The sequence below is a fragment of the Phycodurus eques genome, chromosome 16 (assembly GCF_024500275.1).
Source record: "Phycodurus eques isolate BA_2022a chromosome 16, UOR_Pequ_1.1, whole genome shotgun sequence".
NCBI classification, from domain to species: Eukaryota; Metazoa; Chordata; class Actinopteri; order Syngnathiformes; family Syngnathidae; genus Phycodurus; species Phycodurus eques.
In genome coordinates, this window is record NC_084540.1 from 7,155,672 (window position 1) to 7,176,550 (window position 20,879).

Consider the following 20,879-nt stretch of genomic DNA (forward strand, 5'->3'; position numbering starts at 1 on the left):
ACCATGGGACTAGGTATTTTTCTGGTTTACATACATGGCAGAATAAATGTTAAAATATCAACACCCACAGGCATAGCTACAGTGGGGCAAAAAAGTATTTAGTCAGTCACCAATTGTGCAAGTTCTCCCACTTAAAAAGATGACAGAAGCCTGTAATTTTCACCAAAGGTATACCTCACCTGAGAGCCATAATGACAAAAAAATAAATAAAATCCAGAAAATCACGTTGTCTGCTTTTTAAAGAAATTTATGACCAAATTATGGTGGAAAATAAGTATTTGGTCAATAACAAAAGTTAATCTCAATACTTTTGTTACATACCCTGTGTTCGCAATGACAGCGAAATGTTTTCTCTAAGTCTTCACAAGGTTTTCAGACACTGTTGCTGGTATTTTGGCCCATTCCTCCATGCAGATCTCCTCTTGTGATGTTTTGGTGCTGTTGCTGGGCAACACAGACTTTCAACTCCCTCCAAATATTTTCTATGGGGTTGAGATCTGGAGACTGGCTAGGACACTCCAGAACCTTGAAATGCTTCTTATGAAGCCACTCCTTCATTGCCCAGGCGATGTGTTTGGGATCATTGTCATGCTGAAAGACACAGCCACGTTTCATCATCAATGCCCTTTCTGATGGAAGGAGGTTTTCACTTAAAATCTCACGATACACGGGCAGAAAAACAGCCCCAACGCATGATGTTTCCACCCCAATGCTTCACAGTAGGTGAAGCTGCATGCACCTGTGGATGGTGTTGTGGACCCAACCACGCCTGCATTTGGCATTACGAAGATGTTTGGACTTCCACAACGAGTACAGAGCCACAATGCAGGTCAAATCGTCATCCATTTCTGGTCGCGTATGGCAGAAGGAAATGCTGTCTTTACCTCTTGGAGGAGAAGCCCCTCTTCTTCAGCATTTACAGCGCAAATGAAGCAAATGCGCATTCAATGTGCATTTTTTACTCCCGCGATCAAACTCAAGCGAAAGACGCGAGGCGAAGCGAGCCTTCGCGTCCAGTGTGCACGCAGCATTAGCGAGAGCAGACTTCAATGGTTTGGACTCATCCAGAGGAGAGATAGTGAGTATATTGGTAGAAGGATGATGACGATGGAGCTGCCAGGCAAGATTTCTAGAGGAAGACCAAAGATAAGGTTGACGGATGTAGTGAGGGAAAACATGAGGGCAGTTGGTGTTCGAGAGGAGGATGCAGATAGGCTTACATTGAAAAGGATGACACGCTGTGGCGACGCCTAACGGGACAAGACGAATGGAGAAGAAGATTGCCATGGTGTGAAGGTATGAGTTGCCAACTGTAATTTTTTCATGTCGTCCCACTTCAGTCGCGTTCGCTCAGTGTGTGGCAGGCCTTAGGGGCTTTACAGGGCTTTGATGCCATCAAGTGACATCTTAGAGAATTTCAGGTGTTTTTTTTTTTTTCAGCAAATAAATGACAGGTTCCCCCCTGACCAATCGATCTGCTAATGGAGGATCACTGTCATACCGTGCGCATTGATCTTCACGTCCACTTGGACAGTCGCTCAGTGTGTGGCAGGGCTTAGGGATTTTGCAGGGCTTCGGTGCCATCGAGTGGCAGCTTAGAGCATTTCAGAGCACAAAAACTGAATAGGTTGAGTTTTTTCAGCAAATAACAAATGACAGGTTCCCCCCTGACCAATGAGTCTGCTCACGGGGGGATCACTGTCGTACCGTGAGCTTTGACCTTCACGTCCACTTGGACAGGCATGTTTTCATTATGTTTATATATGGTATTTGGAATATTCAGCATTGAAAACCACATATACAATTATTTTTTTATTTTGGACTTTTTTTACCCACAAGCTCTTGGAGGTGACAATTTATCCTTCATACCGGCAGCTGACAAGTCTCACCACTAGGTAAATACATCGATATACGATTTTAAAATGGACCAACATATATTTTATGTAATAAAATTCCGTTTGTATTTTTTTTTTTTTCTCCAAATGAGAAGGTTATCCAAAGCTAAGCCTTACATTTCCTTTAATGACTTTGAGAGGGTTAGTTATGCTGTTACTTCCACCAGGCTTGATGATTGTCATGCCCTCTATGTTGGTATCAGCCACGCTTCCCTTGCCCACAAAACTAGCCCAAAATGCTTGCTGCTCAACTTTTAACCGGATCACTCAGGCGAGACCACATCTCACCCGTGCTGGCGTCACTCCACTGGCTTCCAATACATTTTAGAATTCACTTAACTTTTAAAGCAGTGAATGGGCTGGCTCCATCCTACCTCTCTGAACCTTTACACCCTTATACTCCAACACGGTCTCTGAGGTCTTCCGACAGATCTATCCTTGTTGTCCCAAGAGCAAAGTTGAAACGCAGGGGAGACAGAGCCTTTGTTGTCACTAGCCCCAAAACCCTGGAACGAGCGCTCCCTGCAGGTTAGATTAGCTCCCACTCTCCCTCCATTTAAATCCCATTTAAAAACCCATTTGTTCTCCCTGGCTTTCTCAGGCCCGTTATGAGAGTTGGTAGTGTGTTGTGTTATTTTGTGATTTTGTAAAGTATTTTTATGTCCTACATTTGTTTTTGATTATTGGTGCTATATTTTATGCACTTTTATATTTCATATCCTCTGATCTACAGCAATCTGGTCAACTCTATTGTTTGTAAATGTGCTTTATAAATAAATTTGATTGGATCTTTCACCAAATGTATAACCTTTAGCGTGAACAATAATTAAACCAATTCCATTTTCCTTAGGTTAAATAATATATTTTCTGTAATGTTTATTTACAATTTATCATTCAACTGCAATGTTATAAATTACACAAGAGCACAAAATATGTCATGATAGAACTTACAACTGAAAAATGTTAGCTCTGCATTAGGTGAGGCGTTATCAAATTATTTTCCCTGAGCATTTGACACTTACTGACATGTGAGCAGAGTTCAAAGGGCTCAATCATAACTGCCAATCTCTCCCACTAAAGGGTTTGAATGGCAACGTTTGACAGGCAGTGCCCCTGGACAGATTTCAAACAGGAAGTCAGGAGTCTACTCCAAAAACAATACTTTTTACATTTATGTATGCACAATTTTGACAAGGAATCACTACTTAATACATAAATGCTACCTCTAATGCAGTCTGCACTAAAGAAAACCAAAACTGGTGGTGATAAAACATTTTATTTGTATAGTTATTTTCTAAATACTCAAGACACTTAACAAGGAAAGAGAAAACATCAAACAATGACATGATGAATAAAAAATACAAATAACTTTAAAAAGAAAAAAAATAATGTCAGTAGGATTTTGGATATTTCAACAGAAATATAACAGCTACATACAGGAGCCATAATGAAACTTTCGCAAACTGACCTGGATCTCATGGCCGTCGCATCCAACTACAGATGTATCTGGAATTATTTTATTTGCTAAATTAATCTCTACCCTGGTGATTTTTGTACAAGTAAAAAGTCTTTTGGGGGCAGTGTGTGGGTCCTGAGCTACAGACAAACAATTTTCTGTGTGTAACTTCCAAATGCAATTATGTGGGCACAAACTGGCTCAAGTGCACAGTCACAATAACATACTAGCTGGTACATGGGCTGGAAAAGTACAATGTTTAACACATAAGTGTAACAAGTAAAACCTCGTCTTACAGTGCTTTATTTGAAAGGTAACACATACTCTTTTGGATTTTAGGTACAAGTCACTAGGCAAATTTGACTTGATAATGCTGGCATCTTTTTGAAACAAATTTACAATTTGTATTAAAGAAGACTTAATAAAGGGCTGTAGTGTGAGTATCTTCGTCTGGAAGCTATACTTGAAACAACAGGAGTTCCTCAATGTTTATCTATAGGTAAGGCTTAAGAGAATGTGTACTTTATCAAGTAGTCCTGATACGCAGAATGTACATAGTGGCAAGAAGTGGAGTGAAAAGAGGGTTCAGTAACATTTTTCCAATTGCATAAGTCTCATTAAGAAAGAAAACATAGGAACATTTGTTAACCTACTTAATCTTGAAATTTAGGGTTGAAATGTTTCTATAAAAAGAAATTCAATAGAATTAGGTTAAGCATATAGAATTTTTCATGAGGAAAGAAGGAGAGGAAGGAGGGGAGATTGTTAACTTATGACCAGTATGGATCATACATTAGGGGCAAGATGTAAAAAATATATAAAAAAAACAACTATTCAGTAATTATCTCACCAACTTCATAATGTTGGCAGTTTTCCATTCCCACACACATGTCCCAAAAGGAGCTCACTCCGGCATCTAAACATTGGTTGATGTCCTCAATTCTTACTGCTGGAAGTGGAAAAGTAGAGGGGAAGAAGAGTGACGGTTTTGGTGGATGAGCTATGAGGAGGGACACTGGTTCCTGAAATTTTATTGATTGTAGAGTGAGCGCTGCTCCCAGGGCATAGCCTGGATGGTACGTGGCACAGGCGAAGGCTTGAGTGTTGTTGCTCCATTTGGATGGAGGGAGTGGCCATGGCCAATGGTGTTGATAGTGGTGAGGGCCCGCTGAGGGGTCAGAGAGAAAGTGTCCTGGTGCTTTGGCTGTGGCAGAAAGTGGCAAAAATAATGACGATGAAAGAAGAGACAAAAGGAAGAGTAGTGGAAAGAGGGAGATGGGTAGAGGGGGAGGGAGAGAGAGAGAGAGAGAGAGAGAGAGAGAGAGAGAGAGAGAGAGAGAGAGAGAGAGAGAGAGAGAGTGAGTCCCTGGACAACAAATTTTCAAGTTCATTGCAATAATAACTGGAAAACAATCTTGTGCCTCAATGTACAGGTGATGACCTACGACTACCGAGCGAGGTGGGAATGCCAACATGCAGTAAAATAAACCTAAACACAGAGTTATAATGGTGATTGATAAGGATTTTACAAGGCCTTTAAGTGTCTTACCATTTTCACGAAGAATTTATCAAATGCAAACATTTACGCACCAACAGGTATGCTCATAGTAAGATGACAACCAGAGTACAGATAATACATGGGGTGAGTAAACACCAGTGTACTACAACGCTCTGATACTTTCCCCAGCAGTGGCCGTTCGGCGCGCTGCTTTTCCGCAGTCGCAGAAACTGAAATCAGTTCCCCTGTAATGCAAAGTTAAAAACTGCGTGGTATGCTTCAAAAGCTGCAAGAGAATTCGCAAATAAAAATAGATCAAATTAGAAATCCGTGAGTAGCCACTCAATATTGTATCTCAATCTTTTGATTTCAAATTTTGAGATTTATAAATGAATATGATTAGTTTAATCATTAATATATTAACACAGTGCACAAGATTTCATTTTGCATTAATGACTCACTATTAGTGACAGGACTTTCACACAAAACCGTATAGTTCAACTGAATTTTCATTATCAGCATATACATTTGGTCATCTATCCAAGTAATATTTTGTGTTACATGTCACAGGACACAAACCACCACAAACTGTCGTCGCATCTTTTAGTGAATTGTGTCAGTAGTTTACGTCTACAAAGTCTTTAATTTAGGGATTCAACCTCTCTTTTTCTAGGGTAGAATAATTATACAACATATCTGTACATCAATAATGATCAAAAACAATAATTGGTAGTTTTAATTAATCTTTGGTTTATTATAATCCACACATCTTCCAAATGAAATTTTGAAGATGTGTATATTTATTCCATCCTGTAAAAAAAAAATTAAGAGTTCAAAATAAATCAAAATTGCAAAGACTTTAATTGACACTGATGCCAGGGGATGGGAATTGATAAGAATTTAGCAAATCCGATTCCATTATCAAGACTGCTAATCGATGTGATTCCTTATTGACATTCTTAGAGACATCCAGAGCCAGGTCCAGATCCGGACCCAGAAGCAGTCTCATACGGACCCACACCTATCGCTGAAAAAGAAAGGCTATGATTCGAGACATACAGGGCGATCCCATTTTAAATGGCGCAGCATTACAAGCTTTACGGTAGTGACGAAACGTACAGACCAATCACATGCAAGTTACAGTAAGCCAGCCCACTTGACCTTACTTAGCCAATCAAGTCTGCATCTTAGGACTGTAAACACTGACTGAACGCAGACCAGACAGAAAGAGAAGACAAAGCAGGGAGAGAGAAAAAGACAACAGTGTGGAAATTGAATTAAAGGTGGACAAAGTTGGAACAAATGGCGCTCTCCCCCAAAATTAAAATGAGACAGCCAGAGTCGTCGTTAATACGTACGTCTCAGTGGGAGCACCTAGCATACGTAAAAGGCCATTATGAGACAAAACAAAGGTTTTTAACAAACAACCTCTTAAAAGGTTCAGTTATTAAGATTTTTTAAATTAAAATATGTAAAATTGTTTGAGACTTCACTGTTGTGTCAAGATGCTAAACAAAAAAAGAGTAACTTTTTTTCTTATTTTTCAGACATCAAGCACTTTATTTGAATGTGTCATTTTCACTTTTTATTTAATTGCTCTTATTTTGAAATTCAGCCCTACTTTTTTTTTTTTAATAAAACGTAAGCCTAGATTGAAGATACATTTCTTCATCAAGCCTATTCAAACTGCTTGTAATTGTACTACTTTTTCCAGTTTGCCCGTGTTGCCGTCGCTGGCTGAAAGTAATCCGCCTATACGTCTGGCAGTTTACTTTCACTTTTCACTACTTACACATGTCTATGGAGCAGTGGCCAACAAGGGGACACAGTCCGTGTACATCTGCACAGGTCGGAGAGTACGGAAAATGTGCTGGCCCTGCTGCCCAAGTTGTGGATTAACATAGTAGTTAGCATCGTTAACCTTGGCTAGTCCAATCTGCTCACCAGGGAGAAAGAGGAACGAAGGGCAGCGAGTGGCGCAAAATCAATGAAAGTCCATCTTCGTCTCCAATATTATGTCCAATCACATGAGTACGACTGTGTGCCAACGGGACTTTATTCCAACTCATTCCTATTGTGCAGATTCCTAATGCAGTGTAGTGTGTATTTCGTGCAAACTGTTGTTAACCTGGCTGCACAGAGACCGTTGGGCTGTCACGACTCCTTTGAGACAGCAAGAGAAAAGTTGTTTTGTTTTTACCTATTTTGTTATTTAATTTCTGGCCTGTAGCACATATTGTAAATCTGTTACGGTGTTAACTCAATGTTTACGTTGTTAAAGTTTGTGGCACAGACAGCAAGCCAGTTTCCTAAACTCCACAGTGCTTTGTGGTTATTATATTTGAGATGGTAGCTGGTTTTCGAGAAAAGTTTTAGTTTTTACATAAAGTTATTTAATTTCCGGTTTACAGCACGGACTGTAGACTATTTTTCTTATTTTTACAAAATGTATGTGTCCTAAATAAATAGTCCAAACTTTTCTTTTTTTTGTTTTCTACACAAATGACTGATGAAAAGTTTACATATCCTTGAGATTTTGCCCTGATAACATGCACACAAGTTGACGCAAATGGGTTTGAATGGCAACTAAAGGTAACCATCCACACCTGTGATGTGTCTGCTTGTAATCAATGTGTGTAGAAAGGTTCAGTGAGTTTCTGGGCTCCTAACAGACCTTTGCACTGATATCTCTGGGTTCTGAGTCCTGGGGAAAGCCAAAGAATTGTCAAAGGATCTGCAGGAAAAGGTAACTGAACTGTATAAAACAGGAAAGGGATATAAGAAGATATCGAACGAACTGAGAATGCCAATCAGCAGTGTTCAAACTCTAAGAAGTGGAAAATGAGAGATTATGTTGAAACCAAACCACGATCAGGTCGAACAACAAACATTTCTACCACAACGGCCAGGAAAATTGTTCGAGATGCAAAGAAAAACTCACAGATGACTTCAGTTGAAATACAGGACTCTGGAAAAAAAAGTGGCGTGGATGTTTCAAGATGCACAATAAGGAGGCACTTGAAGAAAAATGGGCTGCATGTTCGAGTCTCCAGAAGAAAGCAATTACTATGCCAAGGCCATAAAAAAAAAAAAAAAAAAAAAAAATCACGCTTACAATATGCCAAATAGCACAGAGACAAGCCTCAAAACATCTGGAACAAAATTATTTGGAGTGATGAGACCAAAATTAAACTTCTTGGCCACAACCATAAACGTTTTGGAGAGTAGTCAACAAGGACTATGATGAAAGTTACACCATTTCTACTGTGAAACATGGAGGTTGATCGCTGATGTTTTGGGGATGTGTGAGCTACAAAGGCACAGGAAACTTGGTCAAAATTGATGGCAAGATGAATGCAGCATGTTATCAAAAAATACTAGAGGAACATTTGCACTCAACAGCACGGAAGCTGCGCATGGGACGTACTTGGATATTTCAACATGATAATGATCCAAAACAAAGCCAAGTCGACCTGTCGTTGGCAACAGCAGAATACAGTGAAGGTTCTGGAGTGCCCATCTCAGTCTCCTGACCTCAATATCATTGAGCCACTCTGGGGAGATCTCAAGTGTACAGTTCATACAAGAAAGCCCAAGAATTTACAGGAACTGGAGGGCTTTTGCCAAGAAGAATGGGCAGCTTTACCATCAGAGAAAATAAAGAGCCTCATACACAACTACCACAAGACTCCAAGTTTGTGGTAGTTGGGGGGGGGCAATACACGAAATCAAAAACTGGGGTATGTAATCTTTTGATCAGGGTCATTTGTGTAGTTTCTGTTGTTATGATTTAAAAAGAGTCAACATAGTTGTTTGATAATAAATGGCTTCACCCAAGCACGAATCATGAGTGAAAGAAAGGTTTTTGTGTTATCATACATATTCTCAGAAAACTGTCCAGTCATAATTTCTGCCAGGGTATGTAAACTTATGAGCACAACTGTATATATATCACAATAAATAAGGCCCTTTCAGACCTTTGCTGCAAGAAAGTTTCTCAATCTGGACCTTTATAAATTTAAGTTGAATATATTACAGATATTACACTGATATAACAGACCGAGTGTGGGTTGATTGGTCTTGCCTGGAGAACAAGGAAAAAGGATGACATTATAAAAAGGTGACTGTCGTGTTGCTGCAGATATTGGGAACAACCCAAGTAATCCATACATACAAAGAAAGTAGAACAAATAAGCTCCGAAATGTACAGTGTGAGTACCAAAAATGTGAAGTGTGTGTAAAGAAAGAGGCAAGACTCTCGCAGGTCCGGTCCGACCAGCCGGTAAATCACAGAGAAAAGGGGGGGGAAGCCCCTCCACACACTACAGCTAATTCCGACCCCCCGCAAACCAACCATAGCCCAGTAACCACAACAGGGCCAGAAGGCGGGCCCGACCGAGGTGAGAGGCGCTGACAGCCACCATGAGCCCCAAGTCAGCCGGGGACCCCACACAGCCCCAGGGAGAGAAGGGTGCGGCGCAGGGGCTTCAAAAAGACCTGGAATTAGCAGGTACTGTTGTCACAAGGAAAAATGAGTAATGCACTCCGCCGCCATGGCCTGTATGCACGCTCACCATGCAAGACCCCATTTCTGAAAAAATAAAGCATGTCCAAGCTTGTTTAAGTTTGCTAAACAACATTTTGACAAGCCAGTTACATACTAGCAGAATATAGTCTGGTTGAAAGAGAGCAAAGCTGAACTGTTTGGATGCCATAACGCACACTATGTTTGGAAGAGAAATTACACTGCATATCACCCTAAAAAACACCATACCAACAGTAAAGTTTGGAGGTGGGAACATGATGGTGTGGGGCTGCTTTTCAGAAAATGGTACTGGTAAACTTCACATTATTGAAGGATGGATGAATGGGCAAATGTACTTAGCCATTCTTGTCAAAAATCTGCTGCCATCTAAGAGGATGATAAAGCTGCTAGAATGGTCCAGCCCATCAGCTGACTTGAATCCGATTGAATCCGATTGAATATCTATGGAAAGAACTGAAACTCAAGGCCCATAAAAGAAGCTCACAGAACCCTCAAGATTTGAAGACTGCTTGTGTGGAGGAATGGGCCAAAATCACACCAGAGGAATGGATGCGACTAGTCTCTCCATACAGGAGGCGTCTGGCCTCATCACTTTTACCCCTGATTCAATTCCAATGGAAAACCTATTCCAATTTTGGGGAATTAGGTTCTCACGGTTACAAGGAACTTTAAAAACTTTACATATCAAAGGTGTTGCAAAGGAAAAGCACCCAATGCAGGTGCAAATCCAACCAATTAAGTCTTCAAGCCCTGAGAGCAGATGACTCATGAATGATGCAAATGCTAGCAGCTAGCAGTTCCTTTGCTTACATACAGTACATACTACCACCATGTTATTGGTAGACAGTAGTAGTTTAAGTCTTGAGTACGCATAAGCTCCCTTTCTCCTGATGTTAGTAGGCACACAACGAAAAGCTGCTAGTCAGCATATAACAGACGGTGGTTTTCTCTCCTACCATGAGATTGGTGCTCAGCCTAGTGTATCCCAAGCTCATCTCCTTTACCTCAGGCACCAGGGGCTGGAGAAGAGAGTAGGAGGATGTTGCCGTAGTGCTGGAGGAGATGTGTTTGGAGGAGGTTGAACTCCTCATATTTGGCTGGCTGCTCTGGGACGACACAGTGCTGGCCCGACCCTGTTGGCAATAACAGTGATAATGGTTGTGTGTGTGTGTGTGTGTATATATATAAACTAATAGAATACAGCTTTCATCAAACAAGTGCTATATGATCATGACAGGTTTATAGCTTTGACCTTTGACCTTCGGGGGGGGGGGGGGTGTTTTGATTACGTGACATGACTTCCTCTTACGGTCATAAAACAATACAATCTGTACTTTAAAGTGTTCTAAAACAATAAAACGAGTACTTCAAAGGGTCACAAGCGGTCACCTGGCACAGTCACCTTGGCACTTCGAAATTGTTATTAAAAAATTGTATTTAAAGGGTGGGGGAAAAAAAAAAGTATCACATCCTATGAAATCGAAACTTTAAGGAGTTGTAAAACAAAAGGATCATGTCCTATACAATCTGGTGCTTCAAAGGGTCATAAAGTGTCACATAGTATTGTAGCGTATATGGGTTAAATCAAAATGAAATTAATTTAGGAGAAAAGAATGAGCTGGAAAGGGATGCCTGCATTATTTCCGGTTTGGCGTAATTTTAAATTACAGCGTTATAAATCAAGCTATTTTATCTAGTAAAACGTCACTTTTTATGTGGATAAAATTTAGGGGAAGTGACGAAAAACATTTTTGTCAGTCTCGTAATTTGAAGGTTGCTACACTTTCTGAAATCTTGATGAGTTCTAGACGGCCAGAGGTTTCTTTCCTCGAACACAAACACACAACAATGCAGGTAGTGAATTTTATGGAAAATTTAATGATCTAACATGGGGAATCTACAGGGAAGCAACACAGAAAAACACAAAACAAAAAGTACAGACGAACATTGGCAAAGCAAACTGCAAACAAATTACCAATCTCTCTGACGTGAGATTGGTAGTGAGCATGGGGTGTCAATGCATATAGCTGGAATTCCTGTTCTCGCTAGTTTAAAACCCGAATATGCACTAATTGTACTTTTAGTAGACACAAAATTTGACTTACGTCTGTTGACCAACTCAGGCAGGCGGGTCGACCTTCCGCGGGTTGGCAAGAACGCTCACGAGGGATGGTTTGCAGGAAAAGGAAGCAAAGAGAAAAAGATGCACTTCAAGTGCAGGTGGGTCGGCGTGCTGGCAGTGGCAATGCTTGCCACACGGTCGGGGAAAACCTGCACCGCAATTCCTTGCCAACGGTGCCTCGTTTGTAAACTGCCCCACACCCAAAAGGGTAGCTTTGGGGAGCTGGCAGGAGCTCCCTGCGGTCCACGCTTGGCAGCGCGGCAGGGAGGTTCCAGCCTCCGCCACCTTGTGGTGAGGTTTGGGGCTCCCCAGGCCTTCAACAGGTGGCAGTGGAAATGCTTGCCACGCGGTTGGGGAAAACTCGCACCGCAATTCCATCCCAACGGAGCCTCGTTCGTAAACTGCCCCACACTCAAAAGGGTAGCTTTGGGGAACTGGCAGGAGCTCCCTGCAGTCCACGCTTGGCAGCGCGGCAGAGAGGTTCGGTGTCTCCCAGTCTCCGCCACCTTGTGGTGAGGTTGGGGGCTCCCCAGGCCTTCGGTAGGTGGAACAACGAGAGTGTGAGAGAGTCAGCGCGAGAGCGTGAGACAAAGGAGCTTCTGCCTTTTATCGGCTTCATAGAGCGAGGCCGGCCCCTTTTGACCAAATGGAAGGCAGACCACGCCTCTGGAATCGCATTTCATCTTAGTCTAATTTGTGGTTTAAAACCAGTGGAATAAAATATTATTGGGTTTAAGATAACGAGACCATTGTTCTGCTTTGCCTTGTCATGCAAGGCAAAGCCTTGCCTTGTCATTTTTTTTGCCTTGTCATTTTTTTTGCCTTGTCATCCTTTTCCTGCAAACCATCCTCTTTAATCCCTGTAGCGAATGTTTCAAATGTTATGTGATTGTTGAGAACACTAATATTTGCAATGTGGCATTCGTGTTATGGGGTGAAACATTTCATCTGGTTCAGTTGACAACAGACTCGACATCAGACATTCAAGTTTGCAGAAATACAGTCACTAGTGGCGTTCATGTAAAGTTCTTAAAATATTAGATCCCAGTCAAGTCCAGTGAAGACTGTGATAAGTGAACCCGCGTTTGCAGTGGCGTTCCGCCACCTGTGGGTGTCACTAATACCCCATCCATTGTCCCGGTCTGGCGAGGAGGTGTCATGGCACCCAGCAGGGAGGGGACACCTTTGTTGGTGAGGCTCTCCAGGCTGGCTGGTGGTGGAAGTTAATACATTTTGCATTCTGGTGCAAAACCAGTGTCTCCGCTTTGATGCTGTTAATTCGCTTAGTGTCAGCATGCAAAACCACTTGTCTGTGTCTCACTTTGATGCTCCTGGCTTCTAATTCACTTAGCATCTTTATGCGAAGTTGAATCTCGCCACTCCGTGGTCGTCGACCTCGGTGGGGAGAACTGCGGTAGCAAGAGACTGGGGCGCTGGGTGTCATCTTTTAATGGCGTGTCCGTTACAGTATAAAATCTGTCACTTCAAAGGGTCATAAAGGGCCAGTGGGAGGAGTCTATCAGCTAATATTTCTTTTGGAATTATTTATTTATTTATTTTTACAAATTATTTTCATTATTAAATTGAGTTTTTTTTTTTCCTTTGATTTATTTTTTTATTTTGGAATTTTGTCTTTGACAAAAAAAACCCCATCTTTAAAAAAAAAAAAATGCTCTTTAAATGGCTTCTTGTTTTGATGCCTCTTCACTTGGCCAAAAAGCCAGACCCGGTACGAGCCAAACAAGCAATCAATTAATTTATAAGTCTAATCATAAGTACCCGTCCTTGAGCCGTCACCTTATTGTGGTGGAGGGGTTTGTGTGTTCCACTGATCCTAGGAGCTAAGTTATCTGGGGCTTTATGCCCCTGGCAGGGTCACCCATGGCAAAGGTCCTAGGTGAGGGAACAGACAAAGCACGGCTCAAAGACCCCTTATGATGACGACAAACCACGGACTCAGTTTTCGCTTGCCCGGACGCGGGTCACCGGGCCCCCATCTGGAGCCAGGCCTGGAGGTGGGGGTCGAAGGCAAGCGCCTGGTGGCTGGGCCTGCACCCATGGGGTACAGCCCGAAAGGGTAATGTGGGTCCCCCTTCCCAGGGGCTCACCACTTGTGGGAGGGGCCATAGGGGTCGGGTGCAGTGCGAGCTGGGCGGTGGCCGAATTCCAACTTGGCAATTCAATCCCCGGCTACAGAAGCTGGCTCTAGAGACGTGGAATGTCGCCTCTCTGGCAGGGAAGGTGCCCGCCGACCTTGTGTGTGAGGTCGAGATGTTCCGACTAGATATAGTCTGACTTGCCTCCACGCACAGCTTGGGTTCTGGTACCAGTCATCTCGAGAGGGGTTGGACTCTCTTCCACTCTGGAGTTGCCCACGGTGAGAGGCGCCGAGTCGGTGTGGGTATACTTATTGCCTGTACGTTGGGGTTCACCCCGGTGGACGAGAGGGTGGCCTCCCTCCGCTTTCGGGTGGGGGGGACGGATCCTAACTGTTGTTTGTGCCTATGCACCAAACAGCAGTTCAGAGTACCCACCCTTTTTGGAGTCCTTGGAGGGGGTGCTGGAGAGCGCTCCCGCTGGGGACTCCATCGTTCTGCTGGGGGACTTCAATGCTCACGTGGGCAATGACAGTGAGACCTGGAAGGGTGTGATTGGGAGGAACGGCCCCCCCGATCAGAACCCGAGTGGTGTTCTGTTATTGGACTTCTGTGCTTATCATGAATTGTCCATAACGAACACCATGTTCAAGCATAAGGGTGTCCACACGTGCACTTGGCACCAGGACACCCGAGGTCGCAGTTCGATAATCGACTTTGTCATCGGACTTGCGGCCGCATGTCTTGGACACTCGGGTGAAGAGAGGGGCGGAACTGTCAACTGATCACCACATTGTGGTGAGTTGCTTTCGATGGTGGGGGAAGATGCCGGTCCGACGTGGCAGGCCCAAACGTATTGTGAGGGTTTGCTGGGAACGTCTGGTGGAATCCCCTGTCAGAAGGAGTTTCAACTCCCACCTCCGACAGAACTTCGCTCATGCTCCGGGGGAGGCGGCCGACCGGAGCTGTGGCCGTAAGGTGGTTGGTGCCTGTCGTGGCGGCCATCCCCGAACCCGTTGGTGGACACCAACGGTGAGGGGTGCCGTCAAGCTGAAGAAGGAGTCCTATCGGGCCTTTTTGGCCCGTGGGACTCCTGAGGCAGCTGATGGGTACTGGCTGGCCAAGCGGAATGCAGCTTTGGTGGTCGATGAAGCAAAAACTCGGGCATGGGAGGAGTTCGGTGAGGCCATGGAGAAAGACTTCCGGATGGCTTTGAGGAAATTCTGGTCCACCATCCGGCATCTCAGGAGGAGGAAGCAGTGCACCATCAACACTGTGTATAGTGGGGATGGGTCGCTGCTGACCTCGACTCAGGACGTTGTGAGCCGGTGGGGAGAATACTTAGAAGACTTCCTCAATTCCACCGACACGCCTTTCCATGAGGGAACAGAGTCTGGGTTCTCTGAGGCGGGCTCTCCTATCTCCGGGGTTGAGGTCACCGAGGTGGTTAAAAAGCTCCTCGGTGGCAAGGGTGGATGAGATTCGCCCGGAGTTCCTCAAGGCTCTGGATGTTGTAGGGCTGTCCTGGTTAACACGCCTCTGCAACATCGCGTGGACATCGGGGACAGTGCCTTTAGATTGGCAGACTGGGGTGGTGGTCCCCCTTCTTAAGAAGGGGGACCCGAGGGTGTGTTCTGACTACAGGGGGAATCACACTCCTAAGCCTCCCTGGTAAGGTCTATTCAGGGGTGCTGGAGAGGTGGGTCCGTCGGGAAGTTGAATCTCAGATTCAGGAGGAGCAGTGTGGTTTTTGTCCTGGCCGTGGAACAGTGGAACAGCTCTACAGCTTTGCCAGGGTCCTCGAGGGTGCATGGGAGTTCGCCCAACCAGTCTACATGTGTTTTGTGGACTTGGAGAAGGCGTTTTACCGTGTCCCTCGGGGTCCTGTAGGGGGTGCTTCGGGACTATGGTATAGGGTACGGAACACCCTGATATGGGCTGTACGAGAGTTTGGTGCACATATCCGGCAGTAAGTCGGACTCGTTTCCGGTGAGGGTTGGACTCCGCCAGGCTGCCTTTGGTCACCGATTCTGTTCATAACTTTTATGGTCAGAATTTCTAGGCGCAGCCGAGGCGTAGAGGGCGTCCGGTTTGGTGGCCTCAGTATTACATCTCTGCTTTTTGCAGATGATGTGGTTCTGTTGGCTTCATCAAGCAGTGACCTCCAACTGTCACTGGAGCAGTTCACAGCAGAGTGTGAAGCGGCTGGGATGAGAATCAGCACCACCAAATCTGAGACCATGGTCCTTAGTCGGAAAAGGGTGGCGTGCACTCTCCAGGTCGGGGATGAGATCCTGTCCCAAGTGGAGGAGTTCAAGTATCTTGGGGTCTTGTTCACGAGTGAGGGAAGAATGGAACAGGAGATCGACAGGCGGATCGGTGCAGCGTCTGCAGTGATGCAGACTTTGTATCGATCAGTTGTGGTAAAGAAGGAGCTAACCGAAAGGCGAAACTCTCGATTTACCGGTCGATCTACGTTCCTACCCTCACCTATGGTCACGGGCTGTGGGTCGTGACCGAAAGAACAAGATCCCGGATACAAGCGGCCGAAATTAGTTTCCTCCGGAGGGTGTCCGGGCTCTCCGTTAGAGATAGGGTGAGAAGCTCGGTCATCCGGGAGGATCTCAGAGTAGAGCTGCTGCTTCTCCACATCGAGAGGAGCCAGATGAGGTGGCTGGGGCACCTGATTCGGATGCCTCCCGGACACCTCACTGGTGAGGTGTTCCAGGCACGGAGACGACCCAGGACACACTGGAGAGACTACATCGTTCGGCTGGCCTGGGAACGCCTCGGGATCCCCCCAGAAGAGCTGGATGAAGTGGCTGGGGAGAGGGAAGTCTGGGCGTCTCTGCTGAAAGCTACTGCCCCCGCGACCCGAACTCGGATAAGCGGTAGAAAATGGATGGACGAATGGATAATCATAAGCACATTTGACTTTTACCCAAAGTTAAATAAAACTTATGTGAATCAGCTGAAGGCCTAAATCGCTTCACCAATTGAATTGACTTGCAGTGATAGCTATCACACACCGTCAAATCAACTTCAAACTTACGGTCCCCGTGATTGGTCACCTTCCACTAGACCTCTTTCCATTGCCTAGCTCTGGTGGAGTACAACACACTGTTCCTTCGCGACACATCGCTCTCGTTCATACTCATCGCGAACCATCTTGCCTGCACCGGTGAAACCGTGCGATAGTCGCCTACTCCCTTATCCCGACGTTGAAACTCACGTGCAGCAGGTCCGAGCGGATGCTGACGCCCCAGGTTCCGATGACGAACGACGGCGTTTGCGGGAAGTGTTAACCAAACATGTCGCGTCATTTGTTAAAGACTCACTAGACTGGGCTATATCACTAGGCTATTTTTGGTCACCTGCAGCATCCACTGTTGATATTAGCCTCCTCCTGTGCTGGTTCCCAACCTTCCGCTTCTGTTCCACATTTTTCGTGATGGCGAAGTTGCCTGCCTTTCTTTTGATCTTTCTGTGGCTCGCCGTGAACGGCGGCGTTCCTTCTCTTCTTCTTTCCTGCGCGCTGCGAAAGCTTGACTTCGGTTTCTCCTTAACTTTATACCTGCGCATTCGCATTATCGTGGACTTTGGTTATTGCGCCTCCGTGAAGTGCACTTCACCGCCATTCGTGGCCTCACGGTGTGAAAGGGGTGGGGTCACACAAGACTCCGCCCACGATGCACCATGCACAAAATGGAGGATGGTCCACACACTGAGACCAGACCACTCAAGCGGGTCCAACCTCCGTGACAGCATCCTTGCCACACCAAGGACTGCACCATGTCCGCCAACGCAGACACCCGACCGAGACACAGGTGAAACCAAATGCGCTGCCCCGCCGCAAACCAAAAACATAACGACCGAAGTAACAGGAATCCACAGCGCCCCCACCGGTTCCCCTGACCTTAATCGAAAGCATCCTGTCTAAAGCTCTGGCAAGCCCCATTAGTCCTGTCCAAGCCCACTTGGCATTTTCTCTCGGGGGTTCCACTGTCCTGTATGTCAACCCTGAGTTCCAAGAAGTAGCCTTCCTTGTTACTCTTCCAATTATCGACTCCTGCAACATCTTACGCCTAAAAGACGTAATAAATGTTGGCACCTGGCAAAGCGACACATACGTCTGAATCAGTACTCACGCGGTAGTCGCCTATCATGATAGTAACCCTGATCTGTATCTGGCACCAAATTTGCACATGTGCATCCTCACCAAAGACATCCATTACCTGTGTCCCAGTAAGCTGTTCATCCGAGATGTAGCGGATGGGATTTGTGGCCTGAAGCCCATGAAGGATGGGTCGTGGTGTACAGCAGAATCTACACCTCGCTACCGGGTTACTACTACTCAGGCGGAAATTGTTGGGTCCAAGTGGCTTGTCAACACACCAGCCCTAAGCGCAACGCTGAGTTATGACCACAACACCACGACCAGACTCGCCCTGCCAAATCAAACCATGTGGCTCGACGGAAATCGAGATTTCTAACTTTTTCGGACAGTACAAATGGGAAGTTGATCCTGAGACGCTTACACAGATTCAGTTTGAAGGAACTCAGGCAATTGATCTCACCCACATTGACAATACCTTATGCGCTATTAGCACTGAGGACAGAACACCCGAGCTCCCGCTCATCCATTCCTGGCCCGCAGCAGATACCATCTTAATTGCCATGGTCTGTCTCGGTTACTGCATGACCTTCGGCATCGCCTACCTGCTCTGCCAAAAGACTCAGAACTTGCAGGGTCTTCTGAACCAGTGCTCAGGAGCGCGACACAAAATTTTACGTAGGAAAAGAACGACTGAACCCGAACCTAACCCCATACAGACAGGGGAGGAGGTCCTCCTAAATAGCCCCCCGGACCGCTCCACCCCCTTTTAAATCTAGACTAGGATTCAGATGTCCCCAAGATAAAAACCTCTACTTGGCACCTTCCCTCTCCTTGATTGATTTGTCGTGTTCTACACCTGACCGCTGTGCCCCCTACGTATACCAAGTTGGAGCTAGCTACCTTTTCTCTCTCTTTCTCCCCTGTAGAGCTGTGTTGTTTCTCCTCGTGTTTTTTTTTTTTTTGTGTGATTTTTACTGAGAACTCTACACCTAGGTAATGCCTGCCCTTAGTTTTAGCTCCACCCATGCCCCATATTTCTACTCTCACTGCCATCCCAATAGCCACACCTACACACATCCATCCACACACGTCAATCCTGACCCCTACATCCATATACACATATAGCCTGACCTTATGTTGGAAGTTGCCATGAACAACAGCATGAATATCCGTAAGGGGGGTGATATGCACTAAGGTTGTACTTTGGTAACTGCATTGTTGTGTGTGTTCCTGCCAACCTGTGCCATGTTTCGAGATGTCAGCTACATCCGCCATTGCAACCCGGCACCCCAGCCTCGCACTACCGCCGCTCCCCGCCGAGGTAGACGAGAGAGGCTGGCGAGACGCAACGTCACACGCAGACTATAATCGAATCAACGCCATAAACCATCAAACACAAGACACAGACATTTGCTTTGCCATGCCGACACTAAGTGAATCACGGCTGCCTGGCGCTTCAAAGCGGAGACCCAAGGATGCCGAGTTCGCCCCCGGACGCTAAGTTAATTAACTCCCCGCCAGTCAAAGGAGCGCACCAACAAAGGCGCCTCCACTCTGTTGAGTACCACCACTTGGGAGTTGGAACAGGCAACAGCGACACCCACAGGCGTGTTTTGCTGCAAACTTGAATGTCTAACGTCGAATATGTTGTTAACTGAACCAGATGAAATGTTCCACCCCACACCACAAATGTCACATGGAAAATAGTAATGTCCTCCACATCACAAAACATTTGAAACATTCATTACAGGTATGAAAAAGGATGAGCGTGGAACAATACAGGGTGAGGAAATGGTCTCGTTATCTTAAATCCAATAATTAATGTTTTACTCCACTGGTTTTAAACCACAAAATAATCCTAAAATGGAAAAATTACACCAAAAGGCAGTCCAGCCCCTCTGTGTTCGCGAAGGTGGTAGAAAAGGGCCATAAAAGGGGCCGGAGCTGGGACCAGTTAAAAAAAGTTTTTGGAGTTTTGGTGGAGAAGTCTTCCTTTGGTCTCACCCCGACCAACTCGCCGACGACCGGGCCAGGCAGGACGCCCACCTCCGCGGAGGTGGCAAGGACGCGTCAGATGATCCCCGGCTGCAAAGCCTCCTGCAAGCGCTCCGAGCTATCCTGTTTGGGGGCCCGAGCTCAGTCCGGGAGAACGTCTTACGAACAGAGACACCCGAGAGGCTTCCTGCCTGGGCACTCGTTGGCCTCCTGCTTTTCCTTCCTCCCTTCCGTCAAATCCACATGTTCCCGGTGCGGAACGGGCCGGCCGAACACTCGGGAGCCTGACTCACCTGCCTCAAACGTGTTCCAGACACGTAAGTCCAACATTCGGTCTACTAAAAGTACGGATTAGTGCATATTTGGATTTATATTAACAAGAACAAGAGTCCTCAGCTATACACATTCACTACACGCCCATTCTGCTCATCTCACATTACAAATCTCTTCCTTTGCCAATGTTCGTCTGTACCCTGTTTGTTTTGTGTTTGTCTGTGTTTTATCCTGTAGAAACCCCTTTTTATTATTAAATTTTCTATAAAATTCACCACTTGCATTTGTGTGTGTTTGGGTTCGGAACGAAACCTCTGGAAAGTCTAGAACTCAAAGTTTCTAAAGTGTAGCCACCTTCCAATAAGAGACTGAATAAAAAGGTTTGTCGTCATTTCACTTCAAGTTAAACTTGTAAAAATATGACGTGGTGCTCCTCATATATATCAATATATATATATATATCTTTATTTATAATGCTGTAATTTAAAATTACGATAACCCAGAAGTGACGCAGGCGCCGCTTCCAAAATCATCGTTTCCTTCGAAATTAAGCACAATTCTTATTCCATCCATAATCGCTACAAGTGGTGTAATTAATGCATCCTTGTAAAACAATAATGTGTTAGAGTAAGGTCACGTGCGGTTATCCCTGAACATGTCAAAGCAAGGCATAACAGGAAACACTGGGGTTAAGATGGGATCAGTGAGAAGAGTATCAGCTCTTAGCAAAAAGTATATGTTGTCAGACCTTTGATGTATTTAAAATAGCATTTTATATATCACATCTACCAACAAAACATTTTTTACTTTGCATCTTTTTAACATAAAAACTATCCAATAGCATCAATTAACATTCCTCGTGTTAGCTTTCTGTTATCATC

The 20,879-nt window shown here is 45.1% G+C and overlaps 1 protein-coding gene across 3 annotated transcripts in view; it reads right to left on the reverse strand.

Annotated features, from left to right (window-relative positions):
* Positions 1–3,155: 3,155 nt before the first annotated feature.
* LOC133414344 (zinc finger protein 646-like) overlaps positions 3,156–20,879 on the reverse strand; it is a 115,196-nt gene continuing 97,472 nt past the window's right edge. For 2 of the 3 annotated variants that reach the window (XM_061699625.1, XM_061699624.1), the window contains exons 5-6: positions 10,352–10,528; positions 3,156–4,555 (exon numbers count right to left, since the gene is read on the reverse strand). In XM_061699625.1, the coding sequence (XP_061555609.1) occupies positions 4,382–4,555; positions 10,352–10,528 (351 nt within the window). In that variant the 3' untranslated portion in view covers positions 3,156–4,381. The remainder of the gene's footprint in view (positions 4,556–10,351; positions 10,529–20,879) is intronic. The other variant, XM_061699626.1, reaches the window with a different exon arrangement.